The sequence below is a fragment of the Somniosus microcephalus genome, chromosome 5 (genome assembly GCF_052327205.1).
Source record: "Somniosus microcephalus isolate GS21.2 chromosome 5, FLI_Smic_1.0, whole genome shotgun sequence".
Lineage (NCBI taxonomy): Eukaryota > Metazoa > Chordata > Chondrichthyes > Squaliformes > Somniosidae > Somniosus > Somniosus microcephalus.
In genome coordinates this window covers 25661798-25683100 of record NC_140991.1, presented here as the reverse complement: position 1 = coordinate 25683100, position 21303 = coordinate 25661798, and the positions used below count along the sequence as shown (strand labels likewise).

The window sequence follows — 21303 nt, the reverse complement described above, 5'->3', positions numbered from 1 at the left end:
TCCAGCAATTTGGCAGAGGGCCATGGAGCAGGTATTACAAGGAATTCCAAGCACGCAGTGTTACTTAGACGATATCCTGATTACGGGAGAAGACGAGGAAGAACACCTCACAAATTTGAAACTGGTGCTCACTAGGTTGAAGGAATATGGCCTTCGAGTTAATCGCAAGAAATGTGAGTTCTTCCAAAAACGGATCTCGTACTGCGGTCATGTCATTGACCGAGAGGGGCTGCACAAGTCACCTGACAAGATAGAAGCTGTCGTGAAGGCCCCCGCTCCGGAAAACGTATCACAGTTAAGATCATTCTTGGGGTTGATTAATTATTATCACAAGTTTCTGCCGAATCTATCCACGGTGCTGCATCCGCTGAATGCTCTGTTGCGGAAAGAAGTACCATGGAAGTGGAGTGAGGAATGTAAAAAGGCCTTTCGCAGAAGCAAGGCGTTGATTACCTCTGAAGAAGTGTTGGCTCATTTCAACCCAACGTTACCTCTTCGTCTAGCTTGTGATGCTTCCCCCTATGGAATTGGAGCAGTACTTTCACACAAGTTACCAAATGGCTCGGAAAGGCCAGTGGCATTCGCGTCCCGATCATTGACCTCCGCGGAGCGAAATTATGCTCAAATAGATAGGGAGGCCCTCAGCCTTGTGTGGGGCGTAAAGAAATTCAATCATTACCTGCAGGGCAAGAAGTTCACATTACTGACAGACCACCAGCCGTTGGTGTCCATATTCAACCCTAACAAGGCCGTTTCCACCATGACAGCGCAAAGGTTACAGAGGTGGTCCGTGTTACTTGGGGCACACCAATATGACATCGAATACAAAAGGTCCAAACAGCATGGAAATGCTGATGGGTTATCGCGCTTGCCATTGCCGATAGTAGAAGAAGCGACTACAGTGGACCCGGTAGAGATGTTCCACTCATCCATAGTGGAATGTCTACCAGTAACAAATTCGATGATCGAAAACGAAACGAGAAATGACCCGACTCTCTCACGAGTCTATGATTTAACGGTGGAGGGATGGCCAGCACAGGCGAACCAACGCTGCCAGCATTTTCGCAGAGAAAAGAACAGCTGTCAGTGTGTCGAGGAACCCTGATGTGTGGATCTAGAGTGGTGATTCCACCCAAACTTCAACAGAAGGTGTTAAAGGAGCTGCACGAGGGACATCTGGGTGGAGTGAAAATGAAGAACCTAGCAAGAGCGTTTGTGTGGTGGCCAGGCATTGATGGGGACATCGAAGAAATCACTAAGAGCTGTCTAGGATGCCAGAAGGTCCAAAACGCGCCACCACAGGCTCCTCTGCATCCATGGGAGTGGCCCTCATCTCCTTGGCAAAGGGTACACATCGACTTTGCTGGTCCATTTATGGACTCAATGTTTCTAATAGCGGTGGATGCACACTCCAAGTGGCCGGAGGTAATAAAGATGTCCACCACCACCACGGAAAAAACCATCACAGTGTTAAGGACCATGTTTGCTAGGAATGGGCTGCCGGAACAGATCTGTTCTGATAATGGACCGCAATTTGTGTCCGAAGAATTCAAGAAATTCTTAAAGAGCAATGGGGTTAAGTACTACACGTCAGCCCCATACCATCCCGCCTCCAATGGATTGGCTGAAAGGTTTGTCCAGACCTTCAAGAAGGCCATAAAGGCCATGGGTAATGAAGCCATTAACTTACAACATAAGGTGGATAGCTTCTTGTTGGCGTACAGGAATGCAACACATGCGGTCACAAATCAAACTCCCGCCATGATGTTTTTTAATAGACGACTAAGATGCCGGCTGGATTTGCTTAAGCCAAACGTCAGAAGGGACGTAGAGAACCGGCAATTCCAGGGCATGAATGAAAGGCCAACTAGATCTTTTCAGATAGGTCAACAAGTTTTGGCCCGGGACTACCGTACCGAGAAATGGCAGCCTGGAACTATTGGAAAAAGGCTAGGGCCGTTGATGTATACGGTGGACATTGGGGACAGTATAATAAGGCGCCATGTTGACCAGATCATAGGGTCAGCCACAAATGGCCAACCTACTCCACCACCTTACACGGTTAATGTTGAGACAGAGATACCCAGAACACCTACCTCCGATCTGGTAATACTGGATTCAGATGAACCTGACACTGTCCTTCAAGCCGAATCGACCTTGCCAGAAGCACCTACTACCCCGCCGGGTGTTACGACACCACCGAGGCGTTATCCGGACAGAGTCCGGAAACCTCCAGAGAGACTGAATCTGTGAACTGTCTTGCATAAAGTTGTATATATGTTATAATGTATGTTTAATGAGGAATCAGTATGTTGTAAGCTAAAAAGGGAGGATTGTAGTGTATGTACCCGTCTACCTTTAAGAGAACTATTGTATGTAACCGTCCACCTTTAAGAGAACTACTTTAGGTGTTGCACTACTTTGTTGGCTTCTGTATACTGTAATACCGACGGTGACCACACCGGTATATAAGTGCTGTGTCAGGATTTATTGGGCAGATTCGCCCTGACCTTCGAATAGTAAAGTCCTGTTTTAAGTTACTCTGGTAGTCTGTGTATTAATTAACTAAACAACCCACAGACTTTACACTAACAGTCATAAACCAAAGGGACTACAAGCAGCTATTTTCACATATACCCTTGAAAGCTACAGAGATTGTCTTGAAGACGTACACGGGGCAAAAAGTCTACCCCAAAGGAAAAATAAGGGTGAACGTGATATACAAAGGCCAGGAAATACCCAAAATGGACCTATATGTATTGCCAGATGGAGGACTACCACTACTAGGACGTGAATGGATCCGGAAGATACAATTAGATTGGCATTCCATACAGGCACTGAAGGTTGAGGCCAAAAAGGATGACGACGTCACACCTGGACGACTGTCAAAAATGCTAACTGACGCACAAGAAGTGTTCCAGGAGGGACTCGAAACACTAAAAGGCATAACAGCGACAATTAAAATAGAGGAAAATGCAAGCCCAAAGTTTTTTTAAGGCCAGACCGGTGCCCTATGCGATCCGACCAGCCGTCGAAGCAGAGCTGGAAGGGTTGGAACGTTCAGGAGTACTGTCCAAAGTAGACTGGAGCGAGTGGGCTACACCCATCGTTCCTGTAATGAAGAGGTCGTTGAGTAATACGCCTGGGGAACCAAAGAAGGTCCGCATCCGTGGGGATTTTAAGGTGACAGTGAACCCAGTCCTTCACACGGTACAATATCCACTTCCACGGATTGAGGATATTTTCGCCTCACTATCTGGAGGTAAACGCTTCACCAAAATTGATCTGGCCCAGGTGTACCTGCAAATGGAGGTAGAAGAAGCCTCGAAACAATACCTCATGATCAACACTCATAAAGGTCTCTACCAATTCAACTGGCTGGTGTTCGGGGTACCATCAGCTCCGGCTATTTGGCAAAGGGCAATGGATCAAGTCCTGCAAGGGATTCCAGGGACCCAGTGTTATTTGGACGACATCCTGGTCACGGGCGAAAATGACAGTGATCACCTCACCAACCTGGAGAAGGTGCTCACTAGATTAAAGGAATATGGGCTACGAGCTAATCGCCACAAGTGCGAGTTTTTCCAGAAGCAGATCTCGTATTGTGGCCACGTTATTGATGAAGAGGGGTTACATAAGTCCCCTGAAAAGATTGAGGCAGTAGTCAAGGCTCCAGCACCGGAAAATGTGTCACAACTGAGGTCGTTCCTCGGGCTGGTGAACTACTACCATAAGTTCTTACCAAATTTGTCTACAGTATTACACCCACTGAACACCCTACTGCAACAGGGGGTACCATGGAAGTGGAATGCCGAATGTAAACGAGCTTTCCAGAAGTGCAAAGAATTGATCACATCAAAAGAGGTGTTGGCCCATTTCAACTCAGCACTACCAATTCGGTTGGCATGTGATGCATCACCCTATGGTATTGGAGCGGTGCTGTCGCACAAATTCCTAGACGGGTTGGAGAGGCCAGTAGCCTTTGCGTCTCGGTCACTAACCTCAGCCGAGCGCAACTACGCCCAGATCGACAGGGAGGCCCTCAGCCTAGTATGGAGAGTAAAAAAATTCAACCACTATTCGTAACAAAATAGATGAGTTAATGGCACAAATAACTACATATGGGTATGATCTTGTGGGCATTACAGATACATGGCTGCAGGGTGACAATGCCTGGGAATTAAACATACCAGGTTATTTAACGATCAGGAAGGACAGGCAGGAAGGAAGGGGAGGTGGGGTAGCTATGTTAATAAAGGAAGGAATCACTAATACAGAGAAATGATATTGGGTCAAAAGATCACGACAATGAAACAGTTTGGGTGGAGGTAAGGAATAATAAGGGGAAAAAAACACTAGTGGGCGTAGTCTATAGGCCTCCGAACTGTGGCAACTCTGTTGGACGGAGTATCAATCAGGAAATAGTTGAGGCTTGTAATAAGGGAACATCTATAATTATGGGGGATTTTAACTATCATATTAATTGGACAAATCAAATTGGGCAGGGCTGCCTTGAGGATGAGTTCATTGAGTGTATTAGGGATGGGTTTCTTGAGCAGTATGTAACTGAACCGACCAGGGGGCAAGCAACCTTAGATCTGGTCCTGTGTAACGAGACAGGATTAATTAAAAATGTCCTAGTAAAGGATCCCTTTGGAATGAGTGACCATAACATGGTTGAATTCCATATTCAATTAGAGGTTGAGAAGGTTGGATCTCAAACAAGCGTGCTAAGCTTGAATAAAGGAGACTATGAAGGTATGAGAGCGGAATTGAGTAGAGTGGATTGGGAAAATAGATTAAAGGGTAAGACGATACATGATCAGTGGTGTACATTTAAGGAGTTATTTTACAACTTCCAAAAAATATATATTCCACTGAGAAGAAAAGGGTGTAAAAGAAAAGACAGCCATCCGTGGCTAAGTAAAGAAATTAAGGATAGTATTCGACTAAAAACAAGGGCATATAAGGTAGCCAAATCTAGTGGGAGGATAGAGGATTGGGAAAACTTTAAAAGACAGCAAAAAATAACAAAAAGATTGATTAAGAAAGGGAAGATAGATTATGAAAGTAAATTAGCAAAAAATATAAAAACAGATAGTAAGAATTTTTATAGTTAGATAAAAAGAAAAAGGGTGGCTAAAGTAAATGTTGGTCCCTTAGAGGATGAGACCGGGAAATTAATGGTGGGAAATATGGAGATGGCAAAAACACTGAATGAATATTTTACATCAGACACTAAGAATATCCCAACACTGGACAAACAGGGGGCTAAAGGGGGGGAGGAGCTAAACACGATCAAAATCACTAAGGAAGTGGTACTCGGTAAAATAATGGGACTCAAGGCGGATAAATCACCTGGACCCGATGGCTTACATCCTAGGGTCTTGAGGGAAGTGGCGGTAGGGATTGTGGATGCATTGGTAATAATTTTCCAAAACTCCCTGGACTCGGCAATGGTCCCGGCAGACTGGAAAACTGCTAATGTAACACCCTTATTTAAAAAGGGCAGTAGACAGAAGGCTGGAAACTATAGACCGGTTAGCCTAACATCTGTGGTAGGTAAAATTTTGGAGTCCATTATTAAGGAGACAGTAACAGGACATTTGGATAATCATAATTTAATAGGACAAAGTCAGCATGGTTTTATGAAGGGGAAGTCATGTTTGACAAATTTGCTGGAGTTCTTTGAGGAAGTAACATATAGGGTGGATAAAGGGGAACCAACGGACGTAGTGTATTTAGACTTCCAAAAGGCATTTGACAAGGTGCCACACAAAAGATTATTGCTTAAGATAAAAAATCACGGGATTGGGGGTAATATTCTGGCATGGATAGAGGATTGGCTATCTAACAGAAGGCAGAGAGTTGGGATAAATGGTTCATTCTCAGACTGGCAATCAGTAACTAGTGGTGTTCTGCAGGGGTCAGTGCTGGGTCCCCAACTCTTTACAATCTATATTAACGATTTGGAGGAGGGGACCGAGTGTAACATATCAAAGTTTGCAGATGATACTAAGATGGGGGGGAAGTAGTGAGTGAGGAGGACATAAAAAACCTTCAAGGGGACATAGACAGGCAAATAAGTGGGCAGAGATTTGGCAGATGGAATACAATACTGGAAAGTGTGAGGTTATGCACTTTGGCAGGAAAAATCGTAGAGCAAGTTATCTTAATGGCAAGAAACTGGAAAGTACTGAAGTACAAAGGGATCTGGGGGTCCTGGTGCACGAAACTCAAAAGGTTAGTATGCAGGTGCAGCAAGTGATTAAGAAGGCCAATGGAATGTTGGCTTTCATTGCTAGGGGGATAGAATATAAAAATAGGGAGGTATTGCTTCAGTTGTACAAGGTATTGGTGAGACCGCACCTGGAATACTGCGTACAGTTTTGGTGTCCGTACTTAAGAAAGGACATACTTGCTCTCGAGTCAGTACAAAGAAGGTTCACTCGGTTAATCCCGGGGATGAGGGGATGGACATATGAGGAGAGTTTGAGTAGATTGGGACTCTACTCATTGGAGTTCAGAAGAATGAGAGGCGATCTTATTGAAACATATAAGATTGTGAAGGGGTTGGATCGGGTGGATGCAGGGAAGATGTTCCCGATGATGGGTGAAACTAGAACTAGGGGGCATAGTCTTAGAATAAGGGGCTGCTCTTTCAAAACTGAGATGAGGAGGAACTACTTCACTCAGAGGGTGGTAGGTCCATGGAATATGCTGCCCCAAAAAACTGTAGAAGCTGCATCATTACATAAATTTAAAACAGAAATAGACAGTTTCCTAGAAGTAAAGGGAATTAAGGGTTACGGGGAGCGGGCAGGAATTTGGACATGAGTCTAGGTTCGGATCGGTCATGGCCCTGTGGGTAGCGGAGCGGGCCCAGGGGCCGTGTAGCCTGATCCTGCTCCTATTTCGTGTGTCTAATTCTGTTAGATGCAGGAGATGGTTCTGTGATAGTGGATTGGCAGTTAGGATCAGATCAGCCATGATCTTATTGAATGGCGGAGCAGGCTCGAGGGGCCGATTGGCCTACTCCTGCTCCTATTTCTTATGTTCTTATGTTCTTATCTGCATGGGCAGAAGTTCACCTTGCTGACTGACCACCAACCACTTGTCTCCATCTTTAATCCAAAGAAGGGCATTCCGGTGATGACTGCACAACGGCTACAAAGATGGTCCCTTTTTCTAGGGATGAACCAATATGAAATAGAGTATAAGGACACGAAACAGCATGGAAACGCTGATGGGCTATCACGCCTGCCACTGCCTACTGTGGAGGAAGCACCAGCAGTGGACCCTATCGAAATATTTTATTCGTCGATAATTGAATGATTGCCAGTAACTAACGCGGATATAGAGAAGGAGACCCGCAATGATCCGACACTGTCTCGGGTATATGATTTGACGGTGAAGGGATGGCCAACACATGGCGACTCACTGTTGCCAGCATTCTCATCCAGAAGAGAACAGCTGTCAGTATGCCGGGGACAGTGATGTGTGGATCCCGAGTGGTAATTCCACCCAAGTTCAGGGAGAGAGTGCTCAATGAGCTTCACGAAGGCCATCTGGGAGGGGTGGAAATGAAAAGCCTTGCTAGGGCTTATGTGTGGTGGCCGGGGATCGATCAACAAATCGAGGACCTAACAAAGAGCTGCTCAGGATGCCAGAATGTCCAAAATGCACCACCACATGCCCTTCTACACCCATGGGAGTGGCCCTCCTCTCCATGGCAACGGGTGCATATTGATTTTGCTGGTCCATTCATGGACTCAATGTTCTTAATAGCAGTGGATGCACACTCGAAATGGCCTGAAGTGATCAAAATGTCCTCAACCACTACAGAGAAAACGATTGCAGTCCCACGGACCATATTTGCCAGGAATGGCTTGCCAGAGCAGATTTGCTCTGATAACGGACCACAGTTTGTGTCCGAAGAGTTTCGGAAATTTATGAGAAGGAATGGGGTAAGGCATTACACATCCGCCCTGTATCATCCAGCCACAAATGGATTGGCTGAGAGGTTCGTACAAACCTTTAAAAAGGCGATAAGGGCCATGTGCGATGATGAAATTCCACTACAGCATAAGGTGGACAATTTCCTGTTAGCCTACAGAAATGCGACACATGCAGTTACCAACCAGACCCCGGCCATGATGTTCTTTAACCGAAGGTTGAGATCTCGTCTGGATTTGCTCAGACCAAATGTGCGAAGAAATGTTGAGGATAAGCAATTCCAGCACATCAATGAAAAGCCAACAAGGAGCTTCAATGTAGGACAACCAGTCTTGGCCCGCGACTACCAAACAGAGAAATGGCAACCCGGAATGATATGCACACGGCAGGGGCCATTAATGTACACAGTGGATGTCGGGGAGAACATTGTGAGACGCCACGTCGACCAGATCCTAGCGTCACAGGAACGAGTCAACCCCATGTCTCGCGTACCTGGGGATGAACCCGACATACCGGTAGCATCTACCTCAGAAACAGTAGCAGCGGAACCTGATGAACTAACCGACGAAAGGGGGCCAGAATCGCCTCCGCACCAAGAACAAGAACCTCAGGAAAGGCGCTATCCAGAAAGGATCAGGAAGCCACCCCAGAGACTGAATCTATAAATGGACTATTTCAGTTTAATGTGCATGTTAAAGTGTTAACTGTTATTTGAATGTTATGGGTACTGTTAATCTAAAAGGGGAGGAATTGTAGTGTATGTACCTTTAAGAGAGAACTACTTTTACAGCTCCTGTATACTGTAGTACCGGCAGTGACCACACCTGTATATAAGCCTTGAGCATGCCTCTGTACTGTTAGTCTTTAGACTACCCTCCTCCAGTAAACACCTGTTGATTGTTAATTTACAGCCTCCGTCTAGTTATTGGAAAACATCATACTTTAAGAATCACGGATTCAAGAGAAACCAATCCACTTCTCATCCTGATGAGTACATGAATATCACAGAGATTAAAATTATTTTATTTGTTCATTTATTTGTTAGGTGTCGGCTGTGGCTCAGTGGGTAGCGCCCTCGCCTCTGAGTCCAAAGGTTGTGGGTTCAAGTCCCACTCCAGAGACTTGAGCACAAAAATCTAGGCTGACACTCCAGTGCAGTGCTGAGGGAGCGCCGCACTGTGGGAGGTGCCGTTTTTCGTATAAGACGTTAAACCGAGGCCCCATTTGCCCTCTCAAGTGGATGTAAAAGATCCCATGGAACTACTTGAGGAAGAGCAGGGGGGAAACATAGAAACATAGAAGATAGGAGCAGGAGTAGGCCATTCGGCCCCTTGAGCCTGCTCTGCCATTCAGTGAGATCATGGCTGATCATCCAAACTCAGTATCCTGTCCCTGCCTTCTCCCCATATCCCTTGATCCCTTTAGCATTAAGAAATATATCTAACTCCTTCTTGAATATATTTAATGAATTAGCCTCAACTGCCTTCTGTGGTAGAGAATTCCACAAGTTCACCACTCTCTGGGTGAAGAAATTCCTCCTCATCTCAGTCCTAAATGGCTTACCCCTTATCTTTAGACTGTGACCCCTGGTTCTGGACTCCCCTGCCATCGGGAACATTCTTCCTGCATCTAGTCTGTCTAGTCCTGTTAGAATTTTATAAGTTTCAATGAGATCCCCTCTCATTCTTCTAAACTCCAGCGAGTACAAGCCCAATCGACCCAATCTCTCCTCATACGTCATTCCTGCCATCCCAGGTATCAGTCTGGTGACTCTTCGCTGCACTCCCTCCATGGCAAGAACATCCTTCCTCAGATAAGGCGACCAAAACTGCACACAATACTCAAGATGTGGTCTCACCAAGGCCCTGTACAACTGCAGCAAGACATCCTTGTTCCTGTACTCGAATCCTCTCGCTACGAAGGCCAACATACCATTTGCCTTCTTAACCACCTGCTGCACCTGCATGCTTACCTTCAGCGACTGGTGCACAAGGACACCCAGGTCTCGTTGCACTTCCCCTTCTCCCAATCTATTGCCATTCAGATAATAATCTGCCTTCCTGTTTTTGCCACCAAAGTGGATAACTTTGGAGTTCTCCCCGGTGTCCTGGTCAATATTTATCCTTCAACCAACATCATTAAAACAGATTATCTCGTTGCTGTTTGTGGGACCTTGCTGTATGCAAATTGGCTGCTGTGTTTCCTACATTGCAACACTTCAGAAGCACTTTGTTGGCTGTAAAGCGCTTTGGGATATGCTGAGGCCGTGAAAGGCGCTGTATGAGTGAGGGACCCATGCCCCATACGCCTCTGACTTTGGCCTCCTTTGCGGTTGCTCCCTTCCCTCCGCTCCCTTGCCCCCACTGCTCCTATAGTGGCAGAGACTTCATCCGCCGTGGCCCCACACACTAGAACACTCTTCCCCTACACCCCTTCCCACTCGGTGACTCTCATCCTGCTGCAAAAGTTTTCTCGAAACCAATCTCGTGGATCACGCCTTTGCTTATCCCTTCTCCCAACCACCCCGTCTCCAATTATTTTGGCCTCTGTGAAGTGCTGCATTATGTTAAAGACGCTATATATAGGCAAGTTACGTTGTTAACTCTTGATGCTCTCATTTCTTCCTCTCTTACCTTTTTATTGATAACATAAAATATCTCGTGCACCGGAACAAAAATGGCAAAGTTCTCGTAACACTGGAAGTATCTCTTTCCTTCAAATGTGCCGTCATGCTGACCACCTGCAATCCGAGCAAATATTGAGGAACTTTACAGCGGGTAATATAACCGAGTATTCTGCGCGCATTGCCTGTTTTAATTACAACAGTTGGTAGAGATAGGGAAAGGGTTCGTTACGGCTCGACGTGCTACCAATTCCTGTTGGAGGTGCGGCACTCGAAATATGATCCAGGCCCCATTCACCCTGTGGGCCTGAGCTCCAAGTGCCTGTAGGTCTCCATTCGTGCCCTGCCCGGCTGTGGAACTCGAGATTCACTGCTCTACTTTTCTTGCTCTCCAGTTAAAAAAAAAAATACAAGCAGATACTGCGAGGAGGCAGATCTATCCCTAAGGGTTCCATTAAAATAGAATTAGAATCGTAGAATCATACAGCGCAGGAGGAGGCCATTCAGCCCATCATGTCTGTACAGACTCTTTGAAAGAGCTCTCCTATCAGTCCCAGATTACCTGGTCAGTATCACATTGCTGTTTGTGGGAGCTTGCTTTGCGCAAATTGGCTGCCGCGTTTCCTACATTACAACAGCGACTGCACTTCAAAGGTACTTAATTGGCTGTAAAGCGCTTTGGGACATCTGGTGGTCGTGAAAGGTGCTATATAAATGCAAGTCTTTCTTTCTTTATCTTTTCAATCTCAAGTGTGATGCAGTAGGGAGGTGTAAAGTGGAAGCCAGGCAGTTCCTCACAGCAAAGGATGGCTCATTGGAGTTGGGGTCTCCCCAAGGTACATTCTTGTACCTCCTTGTAGCAGTCAGTTGATGAATGGTGCCGACAGTAACCTGACTGCAAGTTGTCCATCTGTCCTCTCAGGTATTGTGTGGGTGCAGGGAGACCCAAGCAGAGGAAGGAGAAATAGAAAAGAACTTCAATATAAACAAAATAAATTAGAAGAATTAATCACATGTGAGGTGACCCAACGGAAGTCATTTTAAGTTTCAGTACGGATTCAAGATTTCTTTCATACATTTGGTGAAGATATTGTACTTACTTGGCTCATCCAGCTCAATGCCCACGAAAACTGCATTGGCCATTCCTGAACTGTCCAAATGGCCAACGTAGTGAGCAGTGCCTGACTTGTTGCCATTTACAATCACGTAATCGTTTATGTTAATGGGAAGTTTCTGTCTGTAGAAGGATCAGAAGGAAAGATTATCCCACAGTGCGCCGTCCCACTCAGCAGGATCTTTCCTTTAAACATCAAAATGTCACAGCACGAGAAAGCCACTCAGTCCATCAGCTCAACTCCACCATCCAGGAGCAGGTTTGATCATTTTCTTTTCCTATCCCATATTTCCTTGCTGAATTCAGGAATTGATCCAATTCCCCTTTGAATACTTTGGGACAAGTGCACTGGGCTGACTGAGCCAGTATCCCCTGTAATGGGCCAACCAAGCCAGCATTCCCTGAACTGGGAGGCGCTCTCAGTAATTGTATTCTTTGGTTTTCCTGTCCGGGTTTCATAGCGCTTTAAAACACTTTATGCTTGACACAGTGAAAGTTCAAAGCTCCCTCTTTTTTTCCATTCGTTCCTGGGATGTGGGCATCGCTGGCAAGGCCAGCATTTACTGCCCATCCCTAATTGCCCTTGAGAAGGTGGTGGTGAGCCGCCTTCCTGAACCGCTGCAGTCCGTGTGGTGAAGGTCCTCCCACAGTGCTGTTAGGGAGGGAGTTCCAGGATTTTGACCCAGCGACGATGAAGGAACGGCGATATACTTCCAAGTCAGGATGGTGTGTGACTTGGAGGGGGACTTGTAGGGCAACTTGGAGGTGGTGGTGTTCCCATGCACCTGCTGCCCTTCTAGGCGGTAGAGGCCCTAAGCCCATGCACCCTAGCCCCAATCTCAAAACAGCACCAGTGCGACATTTCCGCACCTGCCATCTTTGTAGTGTCTGAGTGAGATGGTCAATGCCAAACATACTGGCAAGTTTTCTGCTGCAGGCTAGTACCAGAGCTGAGACTATTCAAACTCATTTCACCAAGTAACAGAGAGCTAGATTCAAAGCCAGATCCCAGAGGTGAAAGGAGAGTGTGCTAACCCACTCCATCACCCAATGTTGGAGGATGCTCATTCGGCCTTATCTGGGTCACCAAATGGAACTGCTATTTTTTTCCCTTTAGTCTACATCAGCAGCACTGAAAGCTTTACTTATTCTGCAAGTGCTCTTTTCAGTAATCCTTAACAAATGATTGGCAAACATTTACTCATTTGTTTCCATGTCACCCGCACATGGGGTCACTGTGACGCGAGTGACACACGGGCCTAGAAATTCGTTGCCGCCGTGCCCATTTTACAGGCATGAAACAGGCACCTAGACGTCCTATATGATGCAGTGAATGGAAAATAAAAATCGGGCCGAGTGTAAAATGGGCGCCCGATCCAATCCGGTCAGTTTCCCGCTGGGCGGGTGAGGTTACAATTACCCCCCCTCCCACACGAGTGTCGCTATTAATATCTCTATACTCTGTCACAACAATGGGCCTTTCCTTAACCCTCAGAGATGCATTCCCCATTGAACCGGTGTAGTATTTTCCATCTATCCTTGTGGCTTCTCTGAGTGAGCAACCAATTCCATTCCAATTACTGGCATCTCTTTGCTGCGGGAACCAAACCCATTAGGAACTGCATTAAGACTGCCAAAATACATTCAATGCAAGACCCCGAGCAGCCAGCAGAGAGGGAGACCTTACAGTGAATAAATAGCACAGAAACAGGCCATTCAGCCCAACCAGCCCTTCCTGTCATCAACTTCAGAACGTGGGCAACACTGGCAGGCAGGCATTTATTGCCCATCCCTAGCTGCCGAGAGAGTGTGGCGGGCCTCCGTGTTGCATCCCTTGGGATGATGGTGCTTCCACAAGAGTATTATGCAGGGATTTGACCCAGCGACCAATACTCCACAACCAACCAGTCAAAAGGAGGTGCAAGAAAGCAGGATGGCTTAACTCACTTTCTCTGTGAGAAAGAGGCTAGCCTCTCGTCGATTCGTCCCTATATTGACATGCCCAAGATTAGCAAGCCATTGCATAGGGAGCCACATCACTGGCACAATACGTTGGTTGAAGCATCTTTCTGACCCACAGTTAACCCATGAACAGAGAGTGGACAAAAACACAGGACTCACCTTTGCAAGTGCAGCAGTGGTTTGATCTCTTTGTCATGGCCATTTCGACCATTCGTCAGTTTGTGGTTACTAAAGAAGGAGACACAGCTGGAGCACTGGCAGCCGACCATAGGGAAAGGGAAGACGGAGGAACTTAAAGTGGCATTGACCAGAAAATCAGAACTACGGCAGAAGAGAAGAGAACCACACTTAGCAACAATGAAGTAAAATCGCACACTACTAAAGATGAGATGAGATCAGAGGCTATCGCAACCCTACTTACAGAAAAGCATCATGCCCAGGAATGTCATTGATCTCCAGGTACAGCAAACCTGTGAACAATCTCCACCAACCCAATGTTACCATGCCTACATCTTTTCAGTCACCATTTTTTTTCCATTTACATCTCAGTCCAATACATTATATTGCCAATATATGTCCAGCAAATCTGTGCTTCACCCTCCTTCTCCTTTCATTGCTATTGATTCTCCCCTTCATTGTCATTTATCTCCCTCTTCCCATTCATTTTCTCCTTCATTGCCATGCACCTCTCCCTTGAATTGCCAGCCATCCTCCCCTCCCTTCTCTTCCCTCTTCATTGTCATCCATCCACCATCCATTAGGTGTCTACTGTGGCCGTTTACTGTCTACGGTTTAAATCAAACATGGCCACAGTAAATAATAATTCTAATAGGTCTAAGAGCGTTAAAAAAACAAGCCTGAAGGCTTTGTGTCTTAATGCGAGGAGCATTTGTAATAAGGTGGATGAATTGGCTGTGCAAATAGAAGTAAACAAATACGATTTGGTTGGGATTACGGAAACGTGGCTCAAGGAAGGCCAGGACTGGGAACTCAACATCCAGGGGTATTCGATATTCAGGAAAGATAGGCAAAAAGGAAAGGGAGGTGGGGTAGCATTACTGGTTAAAGAAGGGATTAACACAATTGTAATGAAGGATATTAGCTCTGATGAGGTGGAATCTGTATGGGTAGAATTGAGAAATACTAAGGGGAAAAAAACGTTAGTGGGAGTGGTTTATAGACCTCCAAACAGTAAGGCGGAGGTTGGGGATGGCATTAAAAGGGAAATTACAGAAGCGTGCAATAAGGGCACAGCAGTCATCATGGGTGACTTTAATCTACATATAGATTGGACCAACCAAATTAGTAACAATAACTGTGGAGGAGGAATTCCTGGAGTGTTTACGGGATGGTTTCCTGGACCAATATGATGAGGAACCAACTAGAGATCAGGCCATCTTAGACTGGGTATTATGTAATGAGAAAAGATTAATTAGCAATCTTGTTGTACGAGGCCCCTTGGGTCGGAGCGATCATAATATGATCGAATTCTTCATTAAGATGGAGAATGAAGTAGTTGACTCGGAGACTAGGGTCCTCAATTTAAATAAAGGAAACTACGATGGTCTGAGGAGCGAGTTGGGTAGGATTGATTGGGGAATGGCACTCAAAGGGTTGATGGTGGATAGGCAATGGCAAACATTCAAAGACCGAATAGAAGGACTACAGAATTTGTTCATCCCAGTTTGGCATAAAAATAAAACAAAAAAGGTGACCCAACCGTGGCTAACAAGGGAAATTAGGGACAGCATAAGGTCCAAGGAGAGGGCATATAAATTGGCCAGAAAAAGCAATAATCCTGAGGATTGGGAGCAGTTTAGGATTCAACAAAGGAGGACAAAGGGATTAATTAAGAAGGGGAAAATAGAATATATGAGAGTAAGCTTGCAGGGAACATAAAAACTGACTGTAAAAGTTTTTATAGATATGTGAAGAGAAAAAGATTGGTGAAGTCAAGCGTAGGTCCCTTGCAGTCAGAATCGGGGGAATTTATAATGGGGAACAAAGAAATGGCAGACCAACTAAATACATATTTTGGTTCTGTCTTCACAAAGGAGGACACAAATAACCTCCCAGAGATGCCGGGGAACATAGGGTCTGATGAAAGGGTGGAACTGAAAGAAATCAGTATTTGTAGGGAAATGGTGTTAGGAAAATTGATGGGACTGAAGGCCGATAAATCCCCAGGGCCTGATAATTTACATCCCAGGGTACTTAAGGAAGTGGCCCTAGAAATAGTAGATGCATTGCTGGTCGTCTTCCAGAACTCGATAGACTCTGGAACGGTACCCATGGATTGGCGGGTAGCTAATGTTACCCCACTATTCAAAAAAGGTGGTAGAGAAAAGTCAGGGAATTATAGACCGGTAAGCTTGACATCGGTAGTGGGGAAAATGCTAGAGTCCATTATAAAAGATGTAATAGCAGAGCACTTGGAAAGCAGTGACTGGATCGGACAAAGTCAACATGGATTTACAAAAGGTAAATCATGCTTGACTAATCTACTGGAATTTTTGAGGATGTAACTGGTAAAATAGATAAGGGAGAACCAGTGGATGTGGTGTATTTGGACTTTCAGAAGGCTTTCGATAAGGTCCCGCATAAGAGATTAGCGTGCAAAATTAAGGCACATGGGATTGGGGGCAAGGTATTGACTTGGATAGAGAACTGGTTGGCGGACAGAAAGCAAAGAGTTGGAATAAACGGGTCGTTTTCCGAGTGGCAGGCAGTGACTAGTGGGGTACCGCAAGGATCGGTCCTAGGACCCCAGCTGTTCACAATATATATTAATGATCTGGACGAGGGAATTGGATGTAATGGCCTAGAAATTCACTTTGGGGCGGCCAGCTCGCTCGCGCCCAAAAGTTAGCGCTGGGCGGGGAGCCATTAGCGATCGTCAGATATTCAGTGTTTGCGCCCCAATTCGGAACCGGGCGCTATACCAGGGTGTGCCCGCCTCCGCTTGGGGCGCTGACACTGAATTTCAGCGCTCTTGGCGCCGCTGCGCCAGCCGCTGCGGAGCGGCAGGCTGCGGTACTGCAGGCCTCCTCCTTCTCTTAAGGGGGAGCTGCCTGGAACGGGGAGATCGCCGCTGGAGAGTGCCGGCAAATGAGCCCGGCACCACGGAGAAGTGTCGGGTTCGCGGAAAGCAGCCGGCAATGCCGTGGGGGGGGTTGTGGAGGAGGCCGGGGAAGGAGGTGCGGGCAGGCGGCCGCCGAAAAAGCGGCCAGCCGCACCTTCCCCTTTAAAGCGCCCCACTAAGGCTACAGCACGGCCCTGTTTTCTGGTCGCTGTTTGCGGCCGCTTCGGAGGAGGCGGCCGCTACTAAATATGGGGATCGGGCCGGTTTCGGGGCGGAACCGGGGCACTGCGCACACCGATGACGTCATCGGTGCCGGCGCAGCGCTAACGGCTACCGCCGCCAATACCGCTGCGCTGAATATCAGCGCAAACTCATTTTTGGCGCAGAAACCCTCTTTAGGCGGTAACTGACCGCAAAGCTGGCAGCGCCTTAATGAATTTCTAGGCCAATATCTCCAAATTTGCAGATTACACAAAGCTGGGTGGGAGGGTATGCTGTGAGGAGGATGTCGTGAAACTCCAGTACGATTTGGACAGGTTGGGTGATTGGGCAGAAACATGGCAAATGCACTATAATGTGGATAAATGTGAGGTTATCCACTTTGGTGGCAAAAACAGGAAGGCAGATTATTATTTGAAGGGCAATAGATTGGGAGAAGGGGAAGTGCAAAGAGACCTGGGTGTTCTTGTGCACCAGTCACTGAAGGTAAGCATGCAGGTGCAGCAGGCGGTTAAGAAGGCAAATGGTATGTTGGCCTTCGTAGCAAGAGGGTTCGAGTACAAGAACAAGGATGTCTTGCTGCAGTTATACAGGGCCTTGATGAGACCACACCTTGAGTATTGTGTGCAGTTTTGGTCACCTTACCTGAGGAAGGACGTTCTTGCTATGGAAGGAGTGCAGCGAAGATTCACCAGGCTGATACCTGGGATGGCAGGAATGACGTATGAGGAGAGATTGTGTCGATTGGGCTTGTACTCACTGGAGTTTAGAAGATTGAGAGGGGATCTCATCGAAACCTATAAAATTCTGTCAGGCCTGGACAGACTAGATGCAGGAAGGATGTTTCTGATGGCCGGGGAGTCCAGAACCAGGGGTCATAGTCTAAGGATAAGGGGTAAGCCATTTAGGACTGAAATGAGGAGGAATTTCTTCACCCAGAGAGTGGTGAACCTGTGGAATTCTCTGCCACAGAGGGCGGTGGAGGCCAGTTCATTAAGTATATTCAAGAAAGAGTTGGAAATATTTCTTAAGGCTAAAGGGATCAAGGGATATGGGGAGAAGGCAGGGACAGAGTACTGAATTTGGATGATCAGCCATGATCTCATTGAATGGCGGAGCAGGCTCAAAGGGCCGAATGGCCTACTCCTGCTCCTATCTTCTATGTTTCTATGGCCCAATGGATAGCACTCTTGCCTCCGAGTCAAGAGGTTCTGGGTTGGATGAGATGTTAAACCGAGGCCCCGTCTGCTCTCTCGGGTGGACGTAAAAGATCCCACGGCACTGTTTTGAAGAGCAGGGGAGTTGGCCTGGCCAATATTTATCTCTCAGCCAACATCACTAAAAACAGAATACAGGAAACTCTCGATTTACCGGCACCTAAACAACCGGAAATCTCGATTAACCGGCAAAATGCAGGAGTAGGTTCAGTTAAGTTTTTATTCATATTAGTGGCCGTTCCTGGATCTGTGGCTGTGTAATCGGGGGTTTCTGCACTTGTTGCTAAGCAACAGGGACGCTTGGTCTGTGGCCGGGGTTCCTGCAGCTGTTGTTAAGCAACAGGGAAGCCTGGATTTGTTGCTGTGTACGGAGCTCTCATACCTTTTAACTATAACTCTCTGTAATCCGGACTTTTTGATAAACCGGCACCACGCCGGTCCCGTCGGTGCCGGATAAAAAAAAGAGTTTCCTGTATCTGGTCATTATCTCATTGCAGTTTGTGGGAGCTTGCTGTGCGCAAATTGGCTGCTGGCCGCGTTTCCTGCATTACAACAACGAAGTACAAAAAGGTCTTCATTGGCTGCAAAGCACTTTGAGATGTCCTGAGACCATGAAAGGCGCGATACAGATGCAATTTCTTTCTATCCCTTTTCTCTCTCTTTACTGCCATCCATTTCGCCCCTCCTTTCTCCTCCCAATGCTGTTGAGTACGGTTGCCAAGTAATCTCAGCCACTGCATAATGTAGCCAGAGACTTCTGTTCCGACGAGAATTCCTAGCGACACAGTGTGCAGCGGTGGAAATCACTCTACAGCAGGAGTCGAGGAGCATCGCGAAGATAGTGACAACACTGAACAGCAAAGACTGACTCTTAAAACGCTGTTTATAAACCTAACCTCCCGTACCACAACACACACAGTCCTCAGTGCAAGACATCAGCCCCGGATGAGTCTGATAAAACGCACAGTTACCAGTTTTATTGGATCTGTTTCAAATGGCAAAGAGTTTCTAATGGCATTTAAACACAAAATTAGCTGAGCGCATCTATTTCAAACAAACTGTTTAACCAATAACTCCAGACTGTTGCCTCCTCGAGTGCGTGCTCGTGCAAAATAATTTTCTGACGACCTTTTTATCTTGACATGCCAACAGCACCTGACAGATGTTCAGCTCCAGTGATCAGGATCTAATGCCTCAATCCTGGAGTGTGATTGATTGTATCTTGTTAGAAATACATAGCCTGCTGTTCCTGCCAGAGAAACAGGCACAGTACCATTGTTTAAAAAAAATTTAAAAATCTGTACTATTCGGTTTTAAAATAGAAAAGGGAACACAGCCACGTCTTAAAGTACCAACAATTAATAGGATTGTCGTTCGTTACACCAGCAAAATACACGTAAGTGATCCCAGGTTTCCAGGGTACCGAAGGATTACCTCAACCTGGCATCCAGCCAGTCAGTCAACCAGTGATAGAAACTGTGTTGACAGAGACCAACAGGGGAGCTATTCCTCCCGCTCACCCACCTTGTGATCAGTCGGCATGGTAACCTTCTGTCTCACACCGCCATCCCTCCAGCGCCTTACCCGAATTGCCCGTTCTTCATACACGAGCCTAGGGTAGTGAATACCCATCACTAAACACTTCATCACATTGACACAGATCCTATCCTCAACCGGTCTACACAAACACACACATTTAAAAAAGAATTAAGCTCGACAGACAAGAAATTTACTGGGTCAGAATATAAACCGAGGCCCCCCCCCATTTAAACCCCCTCCCGTTCCCCACCCTCTGCCTGGTGAAAACCGGGCAGGTGGGGGAAGTTAATATGAGGCCAGTCACTTACTCCCACCCCCCCCCCACCCCCGCTGCCTTCTCGCCGTGTCCCGATTTTAAGCTGCACTTTCGAGCAGGCCACCCGCAGGGTCCTTCTTTACATACGCAGTTTGGGTCCCTGTGGTGTCATCAGGATCTGCAATTTTAGTTGAAGGCCTGAACAGGCGTCCCTGTCAAGTCAAACCTGTCGGGAGATGGATTGTGGGCCAGAAGAGGCCCAGCAGGTAAGTGTGAACATTTTTAATTTAGGTTTCCTTGTGGGCCAGGAGGTGCACGTGTCCTCATCCGAGGCTCCCTCACCTTGGGCCTCCCCGCCCTATCCCAGCCAGAGCGTCCCTCAACTTCCCCATCCCCCCATCATAGCTAAATCCCCCTCCCCCCAATCACCTCTAGACCACCCCCCACCCCACCGAGTGGTGGATCTGGCCAGGTTCGGGCAGGACTCCGAGACCATTTATGGAGATGAGACCCGATCGGTCGAGCCTCCACATCCTCTGCTCTAAATTACAATCAGAACTACGGCTCAACACAGACTTCACCCTCCACAATTTCTTTTTTTGCAACTGGCGTGATGTCAATAACAGTAACACATACAAATACTTTTACACGCCTAATCGACACTGCATTTTAAATGAGATTTCAAGAGGACGACCACCACAGCGCTGTGATTTTTACCAGGATTTAATGGCAAGTCTGCTTTAAATTTAATGCTTGCATCCAAATAAAAGAAAGACTTGCATTTATATAGTGCCTTTCATGACCACCAGACATCTCAAAGCACTTTACAGCCAATGAAGTACTGTTACTGTTGTAATGTGGGAAATGCAGCAGCCAATTTGCACACAGCAAGGTCCCACAAACAGCAATGTGATAATGACCAGATAATCTGTTTTAGTTATGTTAGATTGAGGGATAAGTATTAGGCTAGGACAGCGGGGATAACTCCGCTGCTCTTCTTCGAAATAGTGCCATCGGATCTTTTATGTCCACCTGAGAGAGCAGGTTTAACGTCTCATCCGAAAGACGGCACCTCCAACAGTGCAGCACTCCCTCAGCACTGCACTGGAGTGTCAGCCTAGCTTTATGTGTTTCAAGTCCCTGGAGTGGGACTTGAACCCACAACCTTCATGACTCAGAGACGAGTGTGCTACCCACTGAGCCACAGCTGACACTGGGTAGCTAACAAATAAGTTATTTCCTGAAACAAAGCCCAGTCCAATGCCCCCTGCGCTTCCCCCTCCCCCACCAGGACAGGTCTCACACACCGCAGTTTGAGAACCACTGAGTCAAAGA

The 21303-nt window shown here is 46.7% G+C and overlaps 1 protein-coding gene across 1 annotated transcript in view; it reads right to left on the bottom strand.

Moving 5' to 3' along the window:
* LOC147116963 (uncharacterized) overlaps nt 1-21303 on the bottom strand; it is a 108126-nt gene that overhangs the window by 9042 nt on the left and 77781 nt on the right. Inside the window, exons 7-9 of the mRNA XM_085987469.1 lie at nt 13815-13976; nt 11680-11816; nt 10590-10696 (exon numbers count right to left, since the gene is read on the bottom strand). Coding sequence (XP_085843595.1) covers nt 10590-10696; nt 11680-11816; nt 13815-13976 — 406 coding nt within the window. The remainder of the gene's footprint in view (nt 1-10589; nt 10697-11679; nt 11817-13814; nt 13977-21303) is intronic.